General features: G+C 46.3%; 1 protein-coding gene across 3 annotated transcripts; it reads left to right on the top strand.

Moving 5' to 3' along the window:
- Positions 1-246: 246 nt before the first annotated feature.
- Positions 247-25,330, top strand: SMCO1 (single-pass membrane protein with coiled-coil domains 1). Of its 3 annotated transcripts, none has more exons than XM_029616581.1 (4): positions 247-408; positions 1,385-1,485; positions 19,447-19,596; positions 23,080-25,330. In XM_029616581.1, the coding sequence occupies exons 1-4, from the start codon at positions 334-336 to the stop codon at positions 23,495-23,497; spliced, it is 744 nt and encodes a 247-aa protein (XP_029472441.1). In that variant the 5' UTR covers positions 247-333; the 3' UTR covers positions 23,498-25,330. The 3 variants fall into 3 exon arrangements, with proteins under 3 accessions (XP_029472441.1, XP_029472442.1, XP_029472443.1); XM_029616582.1 differs by having other exon boundaries at positions 250-408; positions 1,385-1,449; XM_029616583.1 differs by lacking the exons at positions 247-408; positions 1,385-1,485 and adding an exon at positions 10,707-10,823.
- The last annotated feature ends 1,712 nt before the right edge of the window (positions 25,331-27,042 follow it).

Here is a 27,042-nt window from a genome sequence, read left to right as displayed (position 1 = left end):
AGCACCACAATTGGTTTCCAGACACTGCACTCTATAATACAATGCACATTCATATCCTGCATAGAAAAAAAAGGCTGTATACAATACATGGAAACTATTATATGGTTCTGTGATTGTGCTCAAGATTGCTGCAGACATAGTGATGTTTCTCAGCTGTTTAGATCAGCTGTGGGATATTATTAGAGTGATAATTAGTTTTGTGTTGCTCTCTACAGCAGCTAAGGTTACAAAGTCTCCACAGCAGAGTCTATTTCAGTAACTCATCTAATACTATCCTTTGCTCTTTGGGAAAGGTGTAGCACATTTGATTCTATTTCTGGTCTTCTCCGCCTGATGGCAGAGTTTCTAAGTTCTGGTTGTGCTATTATGGATTTGTCAGAAATGAATGAAACATCATTAATTAAAGAGGTATAATATCTACTATCTCAGAAGTTAGTCTATGTGCATTCAGCAATCCTGCTGGTTAATATACATTAGAATTTTGTATTGTTGGACCAACTCAGGGGCAATGCTGTGTATTATCTTACAGAGGGTCTGGGTTCAAGTCTGAGGTCAGATATTCTGGTTATCATAGCTGGCCAAGATTGTGACTGCTGTGGAGCCAGTGTTCATACTCTTATGGCTGAGACATTCTCAGCCATTGCCCACTGGGAGAATTCAGGCTGTATGCATACTGAGCTCTGGAGAGAGCCACAATCTGGGGCCCCTGGTCAAAGGCTGTTGCTACAATGTCTTGACTTTGGTGTAAGGGATAAGGATTATAAAAGAGGAAAAAAATACAGGTGGCTGCAAATTAGGGCTCATGGTACTGTAGCCTAGTTGACCTACAGAGCCAAAAAGAGAATTTTGTATTGTTGATGTTGAAAAGGAGAGCAGAAAATTTATATATATATATCATTATTTTGTTTCCTTGATACTGATTAGCTAAGAGCAGTTATGTGAGAAGTCCTAAATTTTCTGCTCTTCTCCTTTTCAACATCAGCAAAAAAAAATTCTCTTTTTTGGCTCTGTAGTTCAACTAGGCTACAGCACCATGAGCCTTAATTTGCAGCCACCTGTATTTTTTTCTCTTTTATAATCCTTATATATAAGTGGACAAAACAATGATTCTTAAGGATGTAGCTATTGTATTCTGTATCAAGAAAAGGAATTCTATACCACTGTATTCTGACGTGTATGCTGAAGTTTGTTTCTTTATCTAGGTATCTGTGAGTTTAAAAACTTGCTTAGCTTCTACTAGCTATAAAAAGCATTTGGTGTAGTATGACCATTCTGGCAGAACTAGGCTATGATTCTAGAGTACAGAGCTTGAAGGAACGGAGGAGTCAAACCTGTTTTAATTTTCATTGATATTTAATGTCTTCTTATTTTGATTCTTAATCAGGAACGTGAGGAAAGGATGACCAAAGAGTCCATATCTCTGCGCTTGCTAAGCCAGTCACTAAACAGGTCATTCATCAGCACTGCATGCAAGAAAAAAGTCTGGGAAGTACATGGGGATTGGATCTGAGATTTTCTTCTGGTGGGAAAAGACTGTGTTGGGCTCATTGCTGATAAGCTTCTTGGGGGGCGGGGGGTGATGTATTTATTATTGCCTGGAGGCCGGTAATGGCTTTGGTACTGTTTTTGTTATTCTTTGAGAGAGGAAGTTTAGGGGAGGGAAGGGTCCAATAAGCTTGTTGTTTTCTGGATAAAGGGGCTTTCAGGACTGGTTTTTGACAAAGCTTCTAATTCACCAGGGTGACTGATACATATGGGATTCCATTCTAATGAGTTCTTTATTCTTTAACTTGAATAATTTGGTTTGGTTTTGAGAGACTATCTAAAAACATAAGTTTGAAAGTATAACCTTATGCTTAAGTTGCCAAATGACCCAGGTTCTGGAGGAAGACTTTAGGCTGATCGTAGCTTCTTGATGCCCCATTCTAATGCATTTTAGTATCTGTAGTGCTGATGTCAAATGAAAAAAAGCAGCGAATGCAAATAATGTACTGGAATGTAACATTCAAAGCTCAGCATTAGTCCAGTCTCCTTCCAGCAATGGGGATAACTGCAACTCTGCTTCTCCCATGTAAACTGTTTATAGCATGTACCCCAAAAAAAGAGAAGACCAGTTACCCCTCCTTAACAGACAATCCCAGAAGATCAGATAGTGCTATGACTAAAGCACTTACCACATGTACCTCCCCTTACTTACAAGCAGTAAAAATAAATAAATAAATAAATTTTTTGACTTGTCACTCTTAAAAACTTTTAGAATTTTTGAAAATTTATGTAACTATTTTAATTACTTACTGTATGTGAGCGCTCTCTACACTTTGGATGAATTTTCTAAAAGTAGTAATCTTTTCCCTGGCTGGCCTCTTTCCACAATTTAAAAAAAACAAAAAAACCCCACCAAAAAAAACCCTTTCCTTTTTATGTCCACAATTTGTGATAACTGTTACAACTGTCTTGAGGTAAGTTTAGCAGAGGATGTACTATTTCAGCATAATAAAGCAAAACCTACAGTCCAAATACTTTAGCAATTTTAAACAATAACATAACGTGTTAAAAAGACTGATGGCAAGGAATATAGTTAATGGAAAATTTGTAAAAGGGAACTGAACTTATTGTATGTTTGCAACAAAATCAGGCCTTATGTAAACATGTGATGCTTCAGATGACTTCTATAAACAAACATCCTAGTAAATACAAGTCCAGGTAAGAAAGGAATATTTAAAAATTGAATGGATAGGGGCAATGAAGATGTGGTTAACATTACACATCAGGAATTCTATACCATAAATCATGGAAGGTTGACCGGACCTAGTGTCCGGTTGGCCACGGTAATATGGGCCCCGGGGGGGGGGGGGGGTTCGGCCAGGGGTTCAGCGGTGGGTCAGGAGCGGCGCGAAGGCGGTGCGGGGGGAGGAGGCGAGGCATGATGTGCACGCAGCTGGGCTTCGGGCTTAGACAGCCCTGATGAGCTGGGGATGTGCTGGCTGGCCAGGATTGGGCAGCCAGCACGAGGTCAGCAGCGGGAGGTGGGAGCGCGAGCGAGGCTTGCCGGCTCAGTCGCTCTTTGGCGTCTGGGCAGCCGGCTGTTCTTCTGGTCCCTGCGGGTTTGTCGGCATAGGCGATGGTGCGGAGGCCTTGTAGGAGGCGGAGCGCAGGCTTGAGCAGCGGAGACGCGGCGGTTTGCTGCAAGCATTCGTGCGTTTGATGCAGATGGAGTCAGAGGAAGTAGCGTGGGTTCCCGGAGATGCTGGTGAGGTGACTGGAGCGGAGCCAGCTCTGGTGCGGGATGTTTCAGGGCCCGGAGCTGAGCGGGTGAGTGTTATTTGGGCTGCTGAGGTTCAGGGAGGTCTGGGAGGGCAGTCTAGGTCCTCTGCGATGTCTGCCTCAGTGGCGGAGGGAGGGGGGCCGAGGGGCGAGATGTCCCAGCATTTCCCGTGCCGGCAAGGGGTGCGGTGAGGGGGAGGGGGCCGCAGGCCTCTCGTTCCTGGTGTGCATGTGAGGAGGGAGGTAGGGGGGTGACGCTAGGCACCTGCGAGATGGGTCTAGTTAGTCATGGGGGAGCAGGGCATGGAGGCGTGTTGTCAGCAGGGGAGGGGGCCGGTGGAGGAGTGGGGGTGGCGTTTTGCCCTTTGCGGATGGCGCAGCGAGGTCCTCTGATCTCGTGGAGCTGGGCTCAGGAGTGGGGGCGGGCCCGGAGGTGATTTTCTTGGCGGGGCCATCGTGGGGGGGGGGGGGGGGGGTTGCGGCAGGTGAGTCAGAGGGGATGGTCGGGGAGCGTTCCTCCATGGGGCTTCAGCAGTGGGTCTCCTCCTATGTTACAAGGGGGGTTGTATGCCCCGGCTCATGAGGCTTCGGCAGCTGGGCGTGGGGAGTTAACGGGGGGGGGGGGGCACAGATGGGGAGAGGCTGTTTGACTTCCTCGGGCCTTGCCTGGAGTTGGCTCGAGCTCCCCAGCCCCGGGAAGGTGTCCTTCAGTGGGTGGGAGTGAGGACCCGCGTCTATACTCGGTCCGGTCGCGGGGTCAGGACATTTGTGGGCAGGATGCGGAGGGTCCTGTTGCGGGTGACTGGGGTGGGCCTGGATGGGGGGGGGCTGGGGCTGGGTCTGGAGTTCATCTGAAACCTTGGGGGGGGGGGGGGAGTGGCCGGGATGACGGGCTATTCTTCTGGGGTGGTGGTGCCTCCTTCTACGTCTGGTTTTGTCTCCCCCCAAGCTTAGTGGGCGGCGGGATCTTGGGAGGAGCCAGGCACATAGCATCAGGAGTGGAGGAATGCGGTGGCCACGGCAGAGCTGGGGGTGCCAGCGGCTCGAGTAGAGGTTCCCGGATTGTTGGTGGCGGTGAGGCCCCCGCAGGGTGAGTTTGTCTTGTTTCCTAGGGCCGAGGACAGGGGGGAGTTGGGAGTTCTCTGCATGGGAATGGAGGTGGGGGGAGCGGACAGGGGCGATGTGCCGGACCAGGGTGTAGGGGAAGCGGGGGACATGGAGGCTCCGGATGCCAAGGTAAGTTCAGCAGAGCACAAGAAGATAGAGTCCAAAAGGAAGCGTGCACGGTCCAGTTCATCGGAGTCTACTTCCTCATCGCCGTCCTCCTCTGACTCGGTGGTGTCGGTGGTTCTGGGTGCCAAGAGCAAGGAGGCTGACAGGAATACACCGGCTTTGGTTGCCTTAACTGAGCTATGGGAGGAGGTGCCACGATCCCTTCGGAAGAAGATCCATCGACAGAGGTTCATTGATATTTTTCAGTTGTTGAAGGGACGCAGAGGGAGGAGACGAGAGAAGAAGCGTAAGAAGAGTGACCGTTTTCCTGGAACCCAGATGAAGGTGGCTTGGAACGTCCACAATTGGATACGTTCCTTTTTGCGCTTAGCCAGCGTCATCGGGCATCAGGACCCGATGCAGTATAGGCCCTTGCTAGCATATGCGGACACGATCCTGGTGGCAAGCAAGACGTACGAAGGATGGTCGTGGTTGAACTATGACGAGTGTTTTCGGGACCGCATGGAGGAAAATAAGTTCATGTCCTGGGGTACCCAGTACGTGGGGCTTTGGTTGACGCAGATGTCAGCGGTCTTGGATCTGCGGCCTCGCAGGGGAGCGGGCCTAGTCGGCCTTTTCGGCAGGGGCTCCCCGCGAGTGGCGCGGGCAAGTCAGGGCCAGGGGTTAGTGATGTCTGCTGGAGATTCAATAGATCTTCGTGTATCTTCCTCGACTGCAAGTTTTGGCATGCATGTGCCACTTGTTGAGCGGGACACCCCGCCTCTCGTTGCATCAGGGGGATGGAACAGGGGTGGCCCCCGGTCCCAAAGGACTGGATAAGTGAAGTTTCAGTTAAGGCAGCTACTCCTATCAGGATTGGTGCGTTTCTTCCTTGGTTGCAGACTTACCTGGTGGGAGGGGCGGCTTTGTTGCTGACAGAGGGGTTTATGGTGGGTTTTTCTATTCCATGTTCGAGCCCGGGTCCAGTGGGGGGTGGGGTAAATTGTCCATCGGTGAAGCGGTTACTCCAGGTGGTGGGTGACAAGCTGCAGTCCAAGATCGATTTGGGTCAGATTGCTGGTCTGTTTGCAACTCCTCCGCTGCCAGATATGGTGTGGTCCCCATTGGTGGTAGTTCCAAAATGGGAGCCGGGTAAGTACCGGCTGATCCATAACCTCCTGTTCCCAGATGGAGGTTCAGTGAATGATTGCACCCCAAGGAGCTGTGTTGTGTTTGTTATGTCTCCTTTGATTCGGCCGTGTGCATGGTCAAGCGCTGTGGTCCAGGTGCTTTGATGGTCAAGGCAGACATAATCAGCATTTTGGTTGTTACTGGTGCATCCGGGGAGTTTCCGCCTGCTGGGTTTTCGATTCAAACAGGCATTTTATTTTGATAAGTGCATGCCGATGGGTTGTTCTATTGCGTGCGTGTATTTTGAGGCCTTTAGTTCGTTCATACACTGGGTAGTGGGGAGCCTTTCGGGGTCAAAGAACATTGTGCACTATTTGGATGACTTTTTGTTCATCTGCAAAGTAGATGTGGGCGATTGCGGGAATCTGCTGGCGAATTTGGAATTCCATTGGAGTCTGGTAAGACGGAAGGTCCGTGTTTGAAGTTGGTGTTCCTGGGGATTGAGTTAGATTTGGTAGCAATGTTGTCACGTTTACCAACAGACAAGGTGCATCGGTTGCGGGACTTGGTGCAGAAGGCTTGGATCGGTCGAAACTGTCTCTGCTGAAGTTGCAATCATTGGTGGGCAGTCTTAATTTTGCATGCTGGGTGATCCCCATGGGTCGGGTCTTTCTGTGGAAGTTGTCGTTTGCCATGTCCGGGGTCCGGAGGCGGCATCACAGGGTCCGGGTGACTGCGCCGCTTCGTAAGGATTTGCGTGTTTGGGACAGGTTCTTGGTTGAATTTAACGGGTCGGCATTTTGGCAATCTGATCCCATGTCCAATCATGACCTGGACTTGTTCACGGACGCTGCTGGGGCAGTGGGGTTTGGGGCTTATTTTCAGGGATCATGGTGTACAGCGGGTTGGCCGGAAGAGTGGTGGTATCTGGGGTCACGAAGAACATCACGTTTTTGGAATTGTTTCCGATTGTGGTGGCCTTATACATCTGGTGTCCAAAGTTGCGGGGTAAGAGGGTCGTGTTTTGGTGTGACAGCATGGGCATTGTGGAAGTGATCAACAAGAGGGCAGCGAGGTGCCTCTTGGTATCTGAATTGTTGAGGGAGCTGGTGATGCAGTGTATGTCATTGAATGTGACCATATGGGCTCGGCACGTGCCAGGCGTTGCTAATGGCATGGCCGACTCTCTCATTTTAAGTGGGACTTGTTCCGAGAGCTGGTCCTGAATGCGGAACCCTGTGGAACTTCGGTGCCATCTTTCCTCTGGCGGTTTGGTTCCCCGAAGCCTGGAAACTGCTGCGGGCATCATTAGCCCTCTCCACGTGGTCCTGTTACGTGGGCGGAGCCCGTAAGGTGGTAGAATTCTTGTCTTCAGCAGGGTGGGTGGGGGGTCCTGGTTCGGACGTTTTGCTTTTGCGTTTTATTAAGAAGAACATAAGAAAATGCCATACTGGGTCAGACCAAGGGTCCATCAAGCCCAGCATCCTGTTTCCAACAGTGGCCAATCCAGGTCATAGGAACCTGGCAAGTACCCAAAAACTAAGTCTATTCCATGTAACCATTGCTAATGGCAGTAGCTATTCTCTAAGTGAACTTAATAGCAGGTAATGGACTTCTCCTCCAACAACTTATCCAATCCTTTTTTAAACACAGCTATACTAACTGCACTGACCACATCCCCTGGTAACAAATTCCAGAGTTTAATTGTGCGTTGAGTAAAAAAGAACTTTCTCCGATTAGTTTTAAATGTGCCCCATGCTAACTTCATGGAGTGCCCCCTAGTCTTTCTACTATCCGAAAGAGTAAATAACAGATTCACATCTACCCGTTCTAGACCTCTCATGATTTTAAACACCTCTATCATATCCCCCCTCAGTCATCTCTTCTCCAAGCTGAAAAGTCCTAACCTCTTTAGTCTTTCCTCGTAGGGAAGCTGTTCCATTCCCCTTATCATTTTGGTAGCCCTTCTCTGTACCTTCTCCATCGCAATTATATCTTTTTTGAGATGCGGCGACCAGAACTGTACACAGTATTCAAGGTGCGGTCTCACCATGGAGCGATACAGAGGCATTATTACATTTTCAGTTTTATTCACCATTCCCTTTCTAATAATTCCCAACATTCTGTTTGCTTTTTTGACTGCCGCAGCACACTGAACCGACGATTTCAATGTGTTATCCACTATGACACCTAGATCTTTCTTGGGTTGTAGCACCTAATATGGAACCTAACATTGTGTAATTATAGCATGGGTTATTTTTCCCTATATGCATTACCTTGCACTTATCCACATTAAATTTCATCTGCCACTTGGATGCCCAATTTTCCAGCCTCACAAGGTCTTCCTGCAATTTATCACAATCTGCTTGTGCTTTAACTACTCTGAACAATTTTGTGTCATCTGCAAATTTGATTATCTCACTCGTCGTATTTCTTTCCAGATCATTTATAAATATATTGAAAAGTAAGGGTCCCAATACAGATCCCTGAGGCACTCCACTGTCCACTCCCTTCCACTGAGAAAATTGTCCATTTAATCCTACTCTCTGTTTCCTGTCTTTTAGCCAGTTTGCAATCCACGAAAGGACATCTCCACCTATCCCATGACTTTTTACTTTTCCTAGAAGGAAGGCAGGTTGCTCAAAGGCAGCGGTAAGTAAGCAGCTTTTCGGGTTTTCTTTCTTCATGCATGCCCATGGGTGGGGTTTTCCAATGGGGAGGTTCTTGGTCAGGAGACTGTTAGCCGGTTGGGCTAGAGAAGTGGGGAGGGGCGTGGACAGGCGCCTGCCAATCACGCACAATATTTTGTTGCTCTGGAACTCGCTGCCGAGTATTTGCTCTTTGCACTATGAAACGGTGTTTTGGACGGCATTTGTTTTTGCTTTTTTCGGGGCGTTCAGGGTCAGCGAGCTTGTTGCACAGTCTGCTTCCAGTGTGGAATGCCCCGGGATCCTGGCCAAACACGTGGTGGTTACTAGCAAATCTGTTACGATATGCATTCTGTGGTCCAAGACTGATCAGCAAGGCAAGGGTATGTTGGTAGTGCTGCAGTCTGTTCCTGGCTTGTGTTCTTGTCCGGTTGCTAACGCGGCGCACTATTGTCAGTATCATGTTTCGGGATTGTCCCATTTTCTGGTACATGTGGGCATGCGACCCTTGACGAAGTACCAGTTTGAGATGGTCCTTCGTTTAGCGTTGACAGCCATGGGGCTGGATATTCGGTGTTTTGGAACCCACTCCTTCAGGATTGTGGTGGTGACTTCGGTGGCAACGGCTGGGTTGTCAAGAGAGTGTGATCCAAAGGATTGGCAGATGGCGATCAGATGCGTACGAGGGTTACATCAGTCCCGGGCCTAAGCAAATATGAGCAGTGCTTAACTTTGGTTTCTTTGCAGGTGCAGAGCATGCTGGGAAGTCCATTTGGATCATCAGGCATTCATACATTCACTGGGCTCATAAACATGCGTGTGGACGACCCTATGGGCCCCATTTGGACTTGCAGCGCAGGGCAGTGAGGGTGCATTGGTTGGGGTGGCGGGGAATGGTGTGGGACGAGTTGATTGCCTGCTTGCGGCGAGGTTGTGAGCAGCTGGAGCAGCCGCAAGCGGTGGTGATACATCTGGGGGGTAATGATTGGGGAACGCTGTCAGGGAGGCAGTTCATCAGCATGGTCCGGAAGGACTTGATGTTGGTGTCTATCCTGTTGCCTACCACAGTTCTTTTTTGGTCAGAGATCATTTTAAGGCCTGCTGAATCGGAGAGGGTGATCTGGCAGCGGAGTAGGGCCAAGGCTAACCAGCAGATAGGTTCCTGGCTGGCGCACTTGGGGGGGCAGACACATCAGGTATGAGTGGTCTTGGGGCAAGGTCAAGGGGCTGTTTGGCAAGGATAGGGTCCATCTGTCTTTTATTGGCATGGATCGTTTCCTCAATTCGATTCAGGAGGCTTTGGAGGTTTTCTTTCCGCAGTAATCAGGACCGCATCTTTGGGGGGTCACGGGTTTAATTACCCGTGTCTGTGGCAGATGGCCCGAGCCGCTACAGTTTATAATTGTTAATTGTCATGATGGTTGCCTGCTAAAATTTGTGATGGTTGACAACTGGGGCTGTTGTCGGGTGCGGGCTCCTTGCTGGGAGGCGGCAGGGTCCATTGGCCTGACTCCTTGCTGGCTAGTAGCGGGGGTCCACCGTGTTGGCTTCTTGCTGGGAGGAGGCGGGGGTCTGAACTCTGTGTAAGGGCTGGAGGGACGAGCCGGATGGCTGGTGTCGACTGTCTTGCTGGGGATGTGGCGGACGGTCAGGGAGTTTCTCATTTGGCGTTTTATGCATGTTATTTGTGAGGCTCGGGCCTCCCTGGTGTTTAATAAAGCTGCAGCCCTGTTAACCCAAACTCTGGTCTATGAGGTCTTGATTTGTGAAAGAGGGCGGATGTGAGTGAGGTCCTGTATGCCCATATTAGTATTGTGTATGTTGCTCATAGAGACATGAAACAGACTTGAGGGCTTTTTTTTCTATAGCAGAGAAAACACCTTTCAAAACCCTAGAAACACTCCACCTAGGGGCAACTTAGTATTACTCTAAAGGTCCCCATACCCCCTGACCAGCACAGATTATAAATGCACTCCATAGAACAAAGACACTACCATCTCTGACTTAGAACATAGATTTAAATATAACTTAATGTGAAAATATTAGACAATTAATAGGGCAATAAAAAGTGTTGCTTTGTGTTATGGAATTTGGGAGACAAACATGGATATGCTAGATGGCTGTGGAAGAACATGCAATATATTGATGGCTATTAAATTGGTTTTTATTATCAGATATCCTGGGAAAACCTTTTTTGGGTAAAATTCCTTAGTGTCACTCTTAAAGTGGTGCCTGGGAATAAAAGAAAAAATGCAGAGTACCCAAAAATAAATCATTAAAAATGTACTTTACATACTTTATCATCAATGACCTCACTTATTGAGGCAAAGAATTTTAATGTATTACTAGGAGTTTTAGGGATCCCTAGGAAAGATCTGTTGCTGTGTGGATCACAACAGGACTATGATGTCACACAGTGTCAGCTTCAGTTTATATTCTAATTTCATGGCTGGAAAATCCAGTTAGACACATCATGCAGTCTCTCCTTACAGACATTGAAAAGTCTGCTGAGCTTTTTTCTACCATCGTTGGAGAAGGCAAGAAAAAGCTAACTAGTTCCCAGAGAAGGTGTGTACAAAGCTCAGAATTCTGAGGCTCACTGGGTGGAATTCTGAGGTAAAGACCCTCCAAAACCAGTGAATTAGAGGGAGAGAGAGCATAAACCTTCAGGGCTGGATTTAACATATTGATGCTCATAGATTGGGACCGGAGAGTATGAAAGGGGAATGGGCATTTTCTCCCCCAGAAATCAGAGCTGGAGGGGGAGGCTGTACCACAGTAGCACATGCCCCATCATCCCAGTGCTCTCTTTCTTCCTCCTCCCAGGGTCCTGCCTCTTCTCTTCTCATTGTTCCCTTTCTCCCACTGTCCTAAGATTTCTCACTTGCCAATGCCCTTTGTCTCCAGGTCTTTCCTAGTGTTCCTTCCCTCCCTCCTCTCAATGCCACCTCCCTCCCCAATTCCTAGAGCTCCTTTTCTCACTTTTCCTCCCAGTGCCCCTTCTTTTCCTTCTTCCCCCTCCTCCTGATGCCCCTATTCTCCTTTCAGGTGCCTCCTTCCCATCTTCTCTCTCCCACTCCTAGCAACCCTTCTTTCACCTCTTCCCAGTGATCTGATCTCTCCTTTCTCTACCCTAAAACATTTTCAACTTGTAGTGCTCCAACTCTCCTTTGTCTTTTGCAGCCCCTCTCTCACCTCTCAATTTCTCACTTCCACCTCTCCCTCTCCTCTCTGCCCTCCCCACCAGACTCCATCTCTCCCATCCACCACGCTTACACCCCCAATATCCATCTCTCCACTTTGTAATCGTTCTGGGCCTGAGGGAAGCCTCTCAGCACTCCTCAGTCTCTCTCTCTTTCCCTCTCATCCCCCTTCAGCCTCACCTTATCTTCTCTCGGGCTTCAGGCAATAGCAGCTCTTCTCAGGCCCTGCATAAATCGGGGGGAGAAGACACCAGACCACCATGCAACATCCAAGAATCACCACACACTGGCAGGGACCATCTCACACATGCCAACGAAGTGATCAGCATTTCTGCTGGTTGTCCCCGCAAGCATTTGTAAAAAAATCACAGGCCAACCAGCTGTGCTAATCTCAGGTGATCTGTCCACAGGGAAAGCTGGGAGAAATGCTATGTGCAGGCCTTGCTTTGTTTTGCCAACTGGCAGGATAGGGTGTGCCTGCCACCTGAGCCAGTTCTCCACCTCTGCAACTGACTGGAGTGCACCGGTCAGGGTAAATGAAGAAATCCAGGCGTAACACCATTTCTACAAGAGTTCTGGAGTGCCAGTCACACTCAGGTTTCTGGCTACTGATCGCACCTTCCTCACTCCCCTTTCCTCAGGGCTGCACTGACCTCCTAAGTGTGCAGATTTGATCCAGGCCAAAAGCTCTCACCTGAGCACTGCTGCTAGGTCAACAAGGAGAAAGTGAATTATTTTTCTACTAACATTCATTTCAAGCTCTGATCTCTCTCTGCCTCTGGCTGCTAGCTCCAGCTTCTCTTGTTCAGCAGGTATGGCTCTGGGGAACCGAACCTGCCCCATGGTGCCAGCCAACAGTGGGGAACCTGGAAACAGAATCAAGGTCTGAAACAGTCATATATAGCTGGTTTGTATCTCTACCCCATAGGGAAGAGGGGTCCCCCATGATGGCATGGAAGAGAGGGCTTTTCCAAGGATACAACACAGTGAAAGGTGCCTGGAACGCCCTACCGGAGGAAGTGGTGAAGAGCAAAACTGTGAAGGATTTCAATGGGGCGTGAGATAAATACTGTGGATCCATAAAGTCTAGAGAATGTGAATGAAGAGAAGAGGCAAGGGGGTGGCTTGTGGGAATGACAGCTACTACCTGGAGATTAATACCCTTATTCAATAAACATACTCTCTGTTAATGCGGCTCCAACATTGCTCTATGCTTCAACGGCAAGAGGAAATGGGGGAAAAAGATCTGCATTTACAAAAAAGCGGGGGAGTAGCTTGCTTGTTGCGGCAGTTACTACCCCAAACCAAATAAGATTGATACTTCACTTTCAATGCATATCCAGCATTGCTCTCTGCTTCAACGGCAGGGGGGAAAGACTGTTCTCACAGGACAAGCAGGATGGTAGTCCTCACATATGGGTGACATCAGTGGACGGAGCCCTGTTATGGAAAACTTTTCTGTCAAAGTTTCTATAAAGTTTTGACTGACACTAGCACACTGAATGCACTGAGCATGCTCAGCCTACAATTATTCCTGTGACCACAGGTGTCTCCCCTCAGTCTTCTTTTTTCCGCTCTGTAGTAAGCATGGTTAGGAGCTCTGTGAGAAATTCTCACAATTTTTCCTCATGGAAACACTTAAACTTTTACTTCACAAACACTTTTTCCCTGCACTGGTCTCCCTTCACGTACATTTAATTGATGCTCGGTGAGTACTATGCCCTGTTTTTCGGTCTGTTTCCCCGGCCTACCAACCAAATTGCAGCCTTCCCTCTCCCTTTGTTTTCACAGTTAGCCCCACATAGCCTGTGAGTGTCCTCCTGTGACCACCTGCCTGGTTATTAGCGCTAGTGGGATAGGGACTTCCACGGTTACCGTTGCCACCAGGGCCTCTGTCGAATTCATACCTCGGTACCTTCGTGCAATTGATGCCCCCATTGCTACCGTCAGTACCCCCCATCCAGGCTGTCCTGCCTTTTTTGATGCCATCGATCCCCGCATCGATTCTTTCAGTGCCATCAATGTTTTCATCCATGGCACTGATTTTTCCATCCCTGTCATTGATGCCATCAATACATACCTTGGTGTCGTTGGTGCCATTGATACCAGTGGCCATGCCACCGATGCCGTTGAAGCCCACGTCGTTTCCATCGGTGTCCTCGTCATTCCTATCGATGCGGCCGTCGATACCAGTATCAATTTCCTGATGCCATCGATGTCTATTTGATTCTTCGATGCCACATCGTTTCCATCGATGCCGATGCCATCAGTGTCTCCATCACTGTTATCATTGCTCTGCCCGGGCCATTGACGTTTTTTCATCTATATTTTTGATGATACCCTCGAGGCCACTTCTATGCCACCATCGATACCATCAATACTGACATAGCACCTACACGCGATGCCCTCGCCTAAACACAGTGCTCCATGTTTTGGGTTCTTAACTAAAGCCCTGTATCAGCCTACGACATTACATAGTGCCAGGAGCAGTGCAGACATGCTGACAGTCCATCATTCACCATCCAAGACAGCGATGGCATCACCTCGGTGCTGGGCAAAGACCGGGCCGAGCACCATGGCACTCATTGTCACCGGCACGGTGACCATCCACCACCGACACCATCCAAGACATCTGTGCTATCCTACTCTGTGCTGGAGAATGCCCAGGCTGAACAACATCGCTACTGCCACCGCCACTATTCCACACAGTGCTGGCAGTCCTCGGTGCTCCAGAATGACCGGACCGAGTTCCGAGGAATTCTGCACTGGCGTCATGATACATCGAGCCGCTGCAAAGAGGGCCGGGTTCATGAGTCATAATGGCTCGCCTGTACCCGAGGTGTTCCCCACCGACACCGGTGCAGGGTTCTGACCCTCCACAAATTACTGTGGTAGCGCCAGACACGCTCAGCCTGTCTCCTCTGTACCTGCACTATCATACCAGGTTACAGAGTCAGACATTTACGTCCTTCAGGCTGTCTCTCGATGCCTCCTGAAATCCTTGGAGCCATCGATCTTCACCGGCTCGTCCTTCTGCGATCCACGACGGATGGTAAGTACTCTAATCCCACTTCAGCGACAATCCCATTGAGACCTGTTCTCTAAATCGGGCCATATGGTTCGAAAGGTTCTAGGTCGTCTTGTCTTCCAAGAACCGTATTAGTGTCACATATCGCTATTGCCAGCTATGTCGGGCACAATACCAAGAGAACCTCTCTACCAATCATTTGGGATTGCATCAGGACATCCTCCTGTTGTCAGCATCGGGACTCTGTACTGATTAATACTCTGGCTTCTGGTTCCTAATTAAGGACTGAAATCCCAGATACATTCGCTGATCTGCTAAATACAAGATCCAGCAAACACTGCCTCAATTGCAAATCCACCTCAAAGCCTGGCGACAGGTCTCAACGTTTTCTTGTACAGAACACAGAAATGCGGGTAAGACTTTTACCGCTCCCGCTCCCGTGGGAGATTATATGATATCCAGATTACATCAGCCCTGCCAGTTGGACACCACCTGGTCTCTCAACCTGCCGGATATCAGAGCGGCCACCCCACTTGGTACCAAGGTTCAGGGTACAGTCCCCCGGATGCTACAAAGTGTGTGTGTGGGGGGGGGGGGGGCAGTTTTAATCTCACTATTCTTTCTTTCAACAAAAAGTAGTTAATCTCTGCCCATCCTGGACCTCGGCAATATCAACTTTCTTCAGAAGAGACAGGTAAAATGGTGTCTCTCGTCACCATGCTTCCGTACCACAGTAAGTATGTTGCCTCTCTCCTCTAATCTTTCTATGTGCTTCATGGTGAGTCAACAATATTACAATCCCAAGCTCTGCCGGTTGCTCCAGCTTCAGCAACTTAGGTATTTCATTAAATCACTAGCAGTGACTGCTCTTTCTCTACGGAGTAAAACATCATTAATGCTTTTCCTTGCATGGACAGCTTCATAACAGTCAATCCAAGCAAGGAGCTCTATCTTCTTCACGACTCATTATAAATCTACTATCTGGGATTGCTGTTAACTACCATAAATCCCATATAGAACACTTCTGGGCACCACAGTCACAATGAACTTCCTGTCCAACAACCGCACAGACATTCTGACAAATTTCTATATGTCTCTGCACACATACAACATAACCTCAGCACCTCAATTCTTTCATTGCTGGGCCATGGGATTTTTTCACCATGCACTTTACTCATAGGTCCAGATTTGCTATGAGTAAGATTCAGTGAAATTTCAATTATCAGTGGATCTAAGCTGTTCAACCGCTTTCGTCCCTGATCCATATTGCAGATCTAGAACCAAAACATAGACTGGTCCTGCTCATGCTCGCATTTACTCAGGGTTGCAGAGTTCGAACTAACATCTTCTCAACCCAATATGCGTCCATTCCGCTCCATGCAGAGTTTCACATCAACTTCCTGGAGCTTCGAGCCATGAGTTATGCCTTTATGCCTTACAATACTGCCTCTGCAACAAACCTTTGTGCATACAGACAGTATAGTGACAATGTGGTATTTCCAACACACAAGCACGCACAACCTCTTAGCTGCTCTGCTAGGAAGCTGCGCAGCTCTACCCTTGGCCCTTGCTCACTCCATGCATCCCCGGGCCACTTATCTAACAGACTTACTGAATGCACTAGCAGACCTTCTCCATATAGGTTTCCATCCTCTCGGATGGTCTCTGACTACATGTGTAGCAAGAAAAATCTTCTAGCGATAAGGTCAACAGACCTTGCCCTCTGCGTCTGAATCAAACCATACGGTGGACAGATTCTACTCCCTATGTCTCTAATGCGTTCCATGGATGCTTTTGCTGCAACAAAGGCCTCTTATATGTGTCTTTCGATGCCTCTCATAGCTGGCACCCTTAGTATGCTGCACCGGGACGGGGTTCACTGTTTCTCAGACCCATGACCTGGCTGAGACCAGTATGCTTTCCCATACTTCTCAATCTATCACACCAGTAACCAATTCGCCTTCTCACAGGTCAGTCTCATATCATGGACTCACTGATGTTCTCAGGTACTGGTAGCGTCACAAAAACCTTCCACACATAAATCTTACCATTCAAAATGGCATGATTTACCACATGGCACATACAAAAGAGTATTACCCCCTTTTTTTCTACACCACTCTTTTCTCTTACTCCCTCGGATTCTGCTCCCCAGACATCCTCCACATGGGTACACCTCTGTTCCAATTGGTGTACCACTTGGGAGTGGGGATACCCGATTAACGGTTCAACCCCTTCTGAGTCAGCTTACCATGGGTTATCCACTGATTAAGCCGCCTCTATTTTTACTGGTTATGGAATAGGGCCTATATTTGTAGTGCTTACAAGACTCATATGTTCCCCGTTCGAGCCTTGCCATTCCTCTCACTTAACAGTCTGGCATGGGAAATTCTTTCCCTCGTAGTCATCACTTCTGCCAACAGGGTCAGTGAGTTGCACACCTTGTTACATACTCACCCGACCCTGCGTTCCTCTGTGACCGAGTGGTCTTACGTATTCAACTTCATATCCTTAAGGTAGACACAGCATCTCACCTTACTCAGAATATACTCTGCCCACTTTTTCCCAACACCTCTCTCTCACCAGAGCGAGAGGGTTTTCCACTCCTTGGACTGTTAAAAGGGCACTTGCATTCTATCTAGACTGCACTACACTCCATAGGAATTACACCTAACTCTTTCCTTCTGTGGCTAAAGCCAAGCTGCAAGTTCCAGTGGGCAAACAGACCTTTTCCTCCTAACTGACGATCTGTATCTCTCTTTCCTACCAACAAGCAGGCATTTCACTACAACACCGTGTGTAACCACACTCTGTTAGGGCTGTACCAGCCTCAATAGCTCACCTTCGGCTGGTGCCGCTTGTGCATATTTGTAAGGCTGCGATCTGGAGCTCTCTCCATACCTTCGCAGCCCATTATTGCTTAGATAAGACTGGCTGGCATGCTTCCATGTTTGGCCAGTCCGTCTACTCATCTTTTCGGTTTAACTACCCAACATCCTTCCACCAACCCGTTAAGGGTTTCAGGATGCCCTTCTTACCAAATTCCACCCCCGTCGTCGTGCCTTTTGCACATCTTTGGGTGCATTTGGTGCACTCTCAGGCATCCTCAGCTCGGTACTCACCCATATGTGAGGACTACCATCCTGCTTTTCATGTGAGAAAGCAAATGTTGCTTACCTGTAACAGGTGTTCTCACAGGACAGCAGGATGTTAGTCCTCATGAAACCCACCCGCCACACTGCAGAGTTGGGTCTACATATGTTTTATTATTATTTTAGTTTCGCTTGTGCTTTTTGCTATAAGATGAGACTGAGGGGAGACACCTGTGGTCACAGGGGTAATTGCTAGAGATGTTTTTTTTTCTACCGGGTCGTTTTTTGACTCGGATACTTCGTGGTAAAGTTCGGTTTTTCTAGTTTAGTTTTTTTGAAAACCAAAAAAAACCTAAACAGGGAAAACCGAAATGGCCCAAAAAACGACGCGGGAAAACAAAGCTAAAAAAATCCCACCCCAAGCATTTAAATTCATTTTAATACATTACATACAATCCTTCCCCACCATCCCGATCCCTCCCCAAGACTTACCATTAGTGGGGACATCATATCGGTTTACTAATGAGGGCCAAGAGTAACAGATAAGTATGAGAAAAAAAAATGTGTGAAAGCTTCCTGGGCAGACTGGATGGGCCATTTGGTCGTCTTCTGCCGTCATTTCTATGTTTCTATGAAGTAATGACAGTGCATGGCTCTAAAGTGAGACCATGAGTATTTTACACCTTCAAAATTTGCTGCCCTAGATAGATGGTGGCCCACGTTGCTTATGCTTATATCTGGGCCTGTGAACCATAAGAGAATATAAGGTGGGGCTCAGTTATTTCTATTTAGAAATGGGATACTGTATAGTAGAGGTCTTAGAGCCATGTTACTCTGATATAGGGAAGTAGAAGTCCCCTTGGCCAGGATCCCTATCTAAATCTCCTTGTGTTTGTTTTGCAAACTTTTGTGGAAAGAGGTGCATACTGCACTGAAAACATATCAGCCAGTCTGCACTGAGGTGCACTGTCAAAACTGTGGAAGTTAAATACAAGAACTATAGAAATGCTGCAAGTAAAGGCCAAGGTCTGACAGCTGTGTGTATGAGTCCAGGTATTGCTGCGGGATAGGATTAAGTCCATTGGCAGAGCAGTGGTGTGTGTGGAGGGGGTCTTGCTATCTAAATGGTAAATAAGGACTGAGGTCTATTGGTGCAGCAGTATGTGTGGGTTAGAATATCAATATGGTTAAGCATGCTGTAGGTCAATCCTGAGGTAAACTGGCAAAGCTGAGTCGGGAGTGTTTGCCTCAGAATGGCAGGGGGAGTTTCAGATGAGGACTGGCATTCAGTGGCAAAGAAATGTGGATGAGTCTTTGTATTGGAATGGCAGGGGGTGCTACAGGTCAGCACTGCAGTGAATTGGTATGCATGTACCGGGTACATCTTCAGTACATTGTTAATAAAACAGTGGAAGGACACCTACTTTCCTTTACCTAATAGCCCAACATTCCAAGTGCCAAAGAAATATTTCAACTGTCTTCTTTATTAGTAATAGTATCACAATATGCATAGCACATACCAGCTGTCTGGATGCTTTATGGAAACCCATAATGGACAGTCTCTATTCCGTAGAGCTTACAATCTACTTCACACAGGCAGTTAAGATACACAACAAACAAACGTAGCCCTTGACCCAATCAGCTCTTGGGCACATGGGCTCACTGGGAGTGTTCTGCCCTAGGGCATGCCCCATGACCTCCCCAGGGTTTTCAAACAGAGGACACTAATCTATATGTGTATTTTTTTTTTTGTATGCAAAACTTGCTGCATTGGGAGTATAGTGAGCACACCTTATTACATCGACCTCTTGAGTTGGTCAGTAAAATAGGATGTCCATTGCCCTCTTTAATGAGATCTGTTTGCCATGCAGGCTGGAGAACAGGATGAACATGCTGGAGGAACAGTTTAATGAGCTGCAATGTGCAGCAGAGGAGCTGACAGAGAGATTGGAGATTCATGGAGAGACCCTTGTAAGGCAGGCAAACCAGGATGAAATGTGGACATCAGTGCTGGAAGACAGGTAATTTAGAAACAAGATAACTATCTGTTTTCTTTGTATGTACATCTGTTTATAAACATGAAGCACCATAAACTGTCTTATACAACTAGATATATTAAATACTGACAATGTTTAATATATTTGACCAACATTTTCTGTTTTGCAAATGCCTAAATCTAACATCACAGATCCATAAATACACAGGATCCAAAACATATATGGTAGGGGTGGCCAATTCCAGTCTTCAACAGCTGCAAATAGCCCTGGTTTTCAAGATATTCACAATGAATATGCGTGAGAGAGACCTGCACACAATGGGGCGGATTTTCAGAGCCCTGCTCGCCAGTGCGCCTATGTTCAATAGGCCTACCGGCACGCGCAGACCCCGGGACTTGCTTAAGTCCCGGGGTTTGGCGAGGGGGGCGTGTCGGGGGGCGGGCCCGGTCGGCGCGGCGTTTTGGGGGTGGGCCCAGGGGCGTGGTTACGGCCTGGGGCGTGGCCACGCCCTCCGTACCTGCCCCCAGGTTGCGTCCCGGCGCGCTAGCGGCCTGCTGGCGCGCGGGGATTTAAGTCTCCCTCCGGGAGGCGTAAATCCCCCGACAAAGGTAAGGGGGGGTTTAGACAGGGCCGGGTGGGTTAGGTAGGGGAAGGGAGGGGAAGGTGAGGGGAGGGCAAAAGAAAGTTCCCTCCGAGGCCGCTCCGAAATCGGAGCGGCCTCGGAGGGAACAGGGGTAGGCTGTGCGGCTCGGCGCGCGCCGGCTATACAGAATCGGTAGCCTTGCGCGTGCCGGCTATACAGAATCGATAGCCTTGCGCGCGCCGGTCCAGGATTTTAGCGGCTACGCGCGTATCTACTAAAATCCCGCGTACTTTTGCTTGCGCCTGATGCGCCAGCAAAAGTACGCCAATTCGCGCGGTTTGAAAATCTACCCCAATGGAAAGCAGTGCATAAAAATCTCTCGCACATATTCGTTGTGGATGTCCTGAAAACCAAACCTGTTTGTGGCGCTTGAGGACTGGAGTTGGCCATCTCAGGATGCCTCTTGGCATTCATCACACCACCCTTTATCTGTTTTTACACCAATTATTTCCTAGTCTCTCAAGCATAGCTTTTTCTGTTCTCATTACACTTTTTTTTTTTTTTTTTTTTTTACCAACCTCCGCCTAATCCCTTTTTCCCCAGAATTTCATTTACTTCTAATGTTAATGTCACCTTTTTTGGGTGTGAGGGATACTCTAATTTGTATCCATTCTGAGGTTTCCCCTACACTTCTATTACAACAAACTCCATGTTTGTCTTTTGAGAAATGTATTATCAGACTAGTAGTAAAAGCCCATCCAAGGATGGGGAAATATTGTGAAGTGTAGGAAGTGCATAATGAGATGTGTGGTAGTAGAATTAACCTAGTCCCCCTTTCCCTTCTCTTCCCCTAACACTTTCACTTCTTCCCCCCCCCCCCCCAACCACTCAGTCACTCTGATTCTACCTGGTTCACACCCTCACTTACCCCAGTTCACTCACTTTCATCCTCCTGATCACTAGCCCTCTTTCCTTCACTTACCCTGGTGCCCCCACAAACCCTTCACTCTCCTTGGCTTTTTCTCCCCACCCCTTGGTCAGTTTCTCTTCCTCCCATCCTGTGAACCCTGATTCACAGGCTACTACTGGCAAAACAAGAGGAGAATGGCAGCCTTGCAGTGCCTCTGGGGCATCCTCCCTCCTCCCCTGCTGGCTGGCTTGGCTGCACATTTTACTTTCTATATCCCACGCGGGTTGGACGCGCGTTTTCCTCCCCTTACTGAATAAGGGGTAAGGGAAAACACGCGTCCAAGAACTCTGTTGGAGCGCACTGTACTGTATCGGCCTGAGAGAGAGAGGGGCAGAGCTGGAGTTCAATTTGTATACCAGATGCAGGTGTAAGGTAACTTCCCCTTTATTATAGTTAGAAGCAAGTCAATTTCTAAATAAAACTTTGTTAGCTGTTACTATTTGTATATTTTTGCCAATATCAAGTTTTTGTAAACCTGCCCAACCTGAAATGCATAAAAATGTGTTCTGAATAAAGTTTGGGGGCAGAAGATTACAAGAAAAAGCCAGCAGCTGACTTCTGTAGGATTCCTCCCTTAGAAAAAAGTTCATACATATCCTGTATTAACTTTTGCAGGATAAACACTTTTTTACCTCATAGGAGTATTAAATATAAGACTTGAAGGTTTTTTGTTTCTTCATTGTTTTTAAGAGAGCACAGAATCAGAAGGAATAAGGGTTTTGTGTTCATTTGGTATTGCACTTTTCCCAGCATTTCTCCAATGCTTCCAAATAGTGGTCACCCTCTCCGAGGGGAGAAGAGAATTAAGTATTCAGGGCTAGACATAATTTAGTCGACTGTGTGTTTCTTCACTGTTCTACTTAAGTTAGTGTTGTACTGCAGGATCAATCTAGCTATAATCAGAGGAGAGCAGGCAATTCAATACTTTAGTACTTTTTAACACCGGTGGTCTTAAATAAAGAAAATTAAAATTTGGAATAAGTGATAGCAGCCAAATTCATTACTCCAGTTAGCTAAGTTTAGATGGAACTGAAGAAACTGGTCAATGTATGAAATAAACTTTATCCTTTTTGTTTTAATCCATTCAGTTTCAAACTGACCCAACAGAGCACCATTTATCCAGAAAGGCTGGGAATGAGGCCTTTCCAAATAGAATTTTCTGGATAAGGAGAGTATCCCATTCAATGCCTTTGGCATCTTTTCTGCCAGGTTTTCTTCTGTCAGAAATGCTATGAGCAGGAGAGGAAAAATATTGCTGATCTGCTGTGGCTGCATCTGCTATAAGTAGCTGTGAATGAAGCTGATGACTGCACAAATTATGGATGCATTGATGTTTACCTCATCAAACAAATGACAGCCCAGGAACTATGATTTTTTTTTTCCCAAATGAACTTCTGGTTAATAGCTTATCATTTACACAGAGCTCTATTATATCTTCCCCTCAATGTTACATGCCAGTGGGGGGGAAAAGAGCCTATAAGAGATTTATTTATTTATTTGTTTTTTGTATACCGACATTCAACAATAGTCATCACATCGGTTAACATATTATAATAGGAAAAACATTGAATGGGTTAAGAGAGAAAATTAACAGATATAGAAGGAAAATAGAGAAATAATTAAATTGAATTTAGGAAATAACTCTTAACATGTTGCAAAAGCTTTTAAAAAGAGAAAAGTTTTTAATTCTTTTTTTTAAAAGTTTGTAAAGAAGATTCAAGTCTTAAGTCAATTGGAAGAGAGTTCCATAAAAACGGGACAGCTATTGAAAAAGCACTTTGTTTTGTTGAAGTGAGACGAGATCATTTAGGAGATGGGGTTTCAAGGAGTCCAGTGTTTGTGGATCACAAGGTTCTTCTTGATTTTTGAAAATGAAGTGTTGAAGTCATCCAGTCGGTCTTATTGTTATATATGACATACTCTTAATATTTGTCTGTTTCTATTTCCCTTCCAGATTCACTACAATGGAACTAAATGTTTTCTACAGCTATGCCACTGACCTACTCAGCTGCTTGCACTCACAGGTGATACAGAAGCTACCAGGCATGGCAGGACATCTTCCCACTCTTGCCTCCATCTTGAAGCACAAAAGCAACAGTGAGGAGATCAGTCAGGTCTGGGAGGCAGTGCTGGAGAAGCTGGGGCTGCAGGAAGATGATGTCAAGGCCCTCTGCACCTTCTTTATCACTCACTATTATGAGGCAAAATACTGCCCTGCCACTGAACGAGAGCAATATGTTGAAGACATCAGTGCCTTGATTCTCAAGGTGGTAAAGAACCACATTCTAAAGAAGAGTCTACTCTGTGCTGTCCAGTTGGTAGAAAAGGGGAAGACTGAAAGTAGTATGGATCATCCCAAAGAAAAAAGCTAACATATCTATTTGCTACACTCTTGCCATGCCACCTCGCAAATAAAAACTGCATAGTTCTACTTAATTTTATCTATAAAGCACCTTAACATATTTGCCTATAAGCACAAAAAAATTCATATACTAGTATGAAGTAAGCCATGATTGGGCCAAATGTAGCCTATTTTATGTGCAACCGAAAAATCCAATATGCAGAAATAAAGATAAATAGGAAATAAAAATCTTAATTCTGTTCCTAAACATGCTAACTCTTGACTTGGGCAGCTGCCATAATGGCTTGAGCTCTAGAAGTAAAGGTTCCTTCTCCCAAGAAAACCTTGACCTTAAACCTTCTATAATGTGTGTGATGGATAGCACCACTTTCTTGCATGAAACCATAATTAGCAAAAACTGCATCCATGCAGGGGTTAGAACAAACAAAATCAACCCCTCCCCCCCCCCTCTTTTTCATCTCAACTTTTTTAAAATTTCAATTTCCATGAAGAGATTATAGTCCCAAAAAGTCACATTATCCTCCTACTTATTATCTCTATTTTGAATTTAAGTAAAAAAAAGTGCTGCTGTGATCAGTCTTATCAGGACTAGAGAAGGACATATGCCAGCCCAGTGTCTCAAGTTGTAGTACTGTGCACTGCACTCGACCTTGGTTAGAATTCCTGGCCCAGGACTCTGATCCTTGGGCTGGGCAGGACTAGAGATGCTGTGGAGGCAGTGTGCATAGCTCTTAAAGATCCCATAGCTGAGAATTGATCTGCAGTACTAGGGCACAACCTACAGGGTGGTACATGAGACACAATAGTTGTTGTAAATGAAGCAAAAGCATAGAATTGAGTTAATCAATCTTTGACATGAGAACGAGCTTCTGCACTTCACTATCCTAATAGTTAGAATAATAAAACATAAGATGTATCAGGCTGAGTCACACCAAAGGTCCATCAAGCCTAGCATTCTGTCTGGCAGTGACCAATCCAGGACCCAGAAGATCCCTAGGAGTAGATCTATTTCTTGTTGCTTACTCCCAAAGATGAGACATGCCTTTCCCAAATGGACAGAGCTGTTAATATTTTATAGACGTTATCAAATCCCTTTCAAACACTGCTATACTAAATGCTTTGACCACATCCTCAGCAACAAATGCTATAGCTTGATTGTATGAGTGAGACCTTTCTCCAGCTTGTTTTAAATCTGCTACCTCTTAGTACTAAGACTAGGGGGATTCTTTGTGAAACTATCTAAAAGAGTAAATAACTATCCCCTATTTACCTGTGCCCCCCTACTCAATTTTATCAATCGCCATCATCCTTTCTCAGACTCTTCTTCTCCAAGCTAAAAAGAGCCCTAATTATTTAACCTTTCTTCAAAGGAGAGTCGTTCTGTCTGCTTTATCAGTTTTGTTGCTCTTCTCTGTACTTTTTTTTTTAAGTTCTGCTTTTTATTTTTTTTCAGTGTGGCAACCAGACTTGCAAAAAATACTCAAGGTACAGTTGTAACAGTGTTCGATGCAGAGGTATTAAAATAATCTCCATTTTCCATTTCTCTTCAAACCTTTCCTAAACTTCTTTGCTTTATTGACCAGGTTGTCAAATGAATGAGTGTCCAGGGCTCCCTGTGGAGGGGCAGCTTAACTTTAAGGCCTTTTTGCATTTTTAGCTATTACACTTCCCCCTTCAAGCCCATTTATAATTTTCAAGAATCTACAGCAGTAATAATCATGCTGGAAGTGAGTGGTTCCAACTTAACTTTACTTCTCAGTTAAAATGCAGTGATTGTTGCTCTTTATAGTCTGTTTCTTATTTACATGTCGAAAGTTAATAAATGTGTGACCTTACTCTTCCAGCCAAAGTCTTTAGAAAATTTTTGAAAGCCAATTATGTATTTCTCCTTTGCCTTTCCAATTTGATTAAGGAAAGTGTAAACCATCTCCTCAATATCCAAATTTTACTTGTAGATTCTTCCCATTGTGGAATGGTTAGAATTTTAGTCCCAATTATTTAGCAGAATGAAGAGTAAAAAATCTCACTTCTCATATTTCTGTAGTCTTCTCTATTCTCCACTCCTCTAAAAGTACCAGACTGACACTTACACCCTTAGCCCAGATGTTCTTCACTTGAGACCATATTCAAAGCCTTCTGACAATGCTTCCCAAATTCTTCTCTAGTAACTGAGGGGAGTCCATGTATCCTCCATGACACCGTTTCATCCTCAGGCTCTTTCTAGGTGAAAGACACCTCTTCCTTTGAATAACCAAAATGAGTCCCTGGGATCTAGGGATTCTCTGCACAGACAAAAAAAAATCTTACTCTACATGGAAACCAAAAGAGAGAAAGGAAGGGTGGAAAAGCTTTCTTCTTACGTAACAAAGTTCTCCAAAACTCTGGACCAAAAATAGGGCTAAGGCACTGTCTCCAGGTCTGTACCGAGGCCTTTGTTGGCGAATCTCAAACTCCTTTGCCCTGAAAAAATAATCATAAGTGGAGACTGCACGGACAGTGGCTGTCCCTAACAGCATAACTCATAATAAAAAAATAAAAACAAACTGAACCAAGAATCCACAGAGATGGTGGCAGGGCTTTAGAAAGACTATGAACCCACCACTTACTTGCTTCTCTCACATGGGGAAGCCCAAACTTGAGTTTACTAATCACTCTATCTCGCCAGCAATTTTGGTTTAATCCTTCTGATAGAGAATCCCTATGATTCCTTACACTAACTTCCCTGTTCTGCTGACATCGTTAGATTCCTTTCTCCAACCCATGTATGCCTGAGTCAGTCTGTTTTACCCCATAATTTCGTTTTAAAAGCTGCTATCTCCCTTTCTTAAATGTTATTGCCAGCAGCTGTTCCACCATGGTTAAACTGGAACCCATTCCTCCAATAGGAAACATTTTGAGGAAGGGAGGGCCTATTTTCTAACCTATCTAAAACCCTCTTCCTTGTACCATCAGCTCCTTCATGCACTGGTGCTGGCACTCAACCTGTAAGCAGAATGGGAAGCATTTATGAGAATGCAACCCTGGAGGTTCTGGTCTTTAATACCTAGATTTCTAGAATCTCCCTCCTGTATTTTCCTATGTCATTGGTACCCACATGTATCATAACAGCCAGCTTCTCCTCCTCCCCCCCCCCCGTATACTGTAAAATCCTATCTTGGTGACACATCAGCTACCTTCACAGCAAGCAGGCAAAATATTCAGCAATCCTCTTGCCACCCAGCTAGCTACATTTCTAATGATCAAATTAGCAGCTATAAACAGTCCTAGTCCTTCCCTCTTGCGTGCACACCCTTGGAGAGACATCCTCTGTGCAAGAGGATCATGCATCATCTGGAGGGCAGATCTTAGCTATAGCTTCATTGCCTGCCACACCAAGGTGGTACTCTCCTTCCAGGTGATCTTGCTTCTGTAAAGCAGAAGGGGCTGCTAGACTGCAGATGGAACTGCTCATACCTCTGTCTGCCATGCTAGCTTCCAGTGCTCAGACTTGTTCTAAAAGATCCAGGAGTTCTTTACACAGAGAGTACACATACCTCTCGCTAACAAGTAGGTAAT

This window comes from Rhinatrema bivittatum, chromosome 9 (assembly GCF_901001135.1).
Source record: "Rhinatrema bivittatum chromosome 9, aRhiBiv1.1, whole genome shotgun sequence".
Lineage (NCBI taxonomy): Eukaryota > Metazoa > Chordata > Amphibia > Gymnophiona > Rhinatrematidae > Rhinatrema > Rhinatrema bivittatum.
This window is presented reverse-complemented; position numbering and strand designations above follow the sequence as displayed.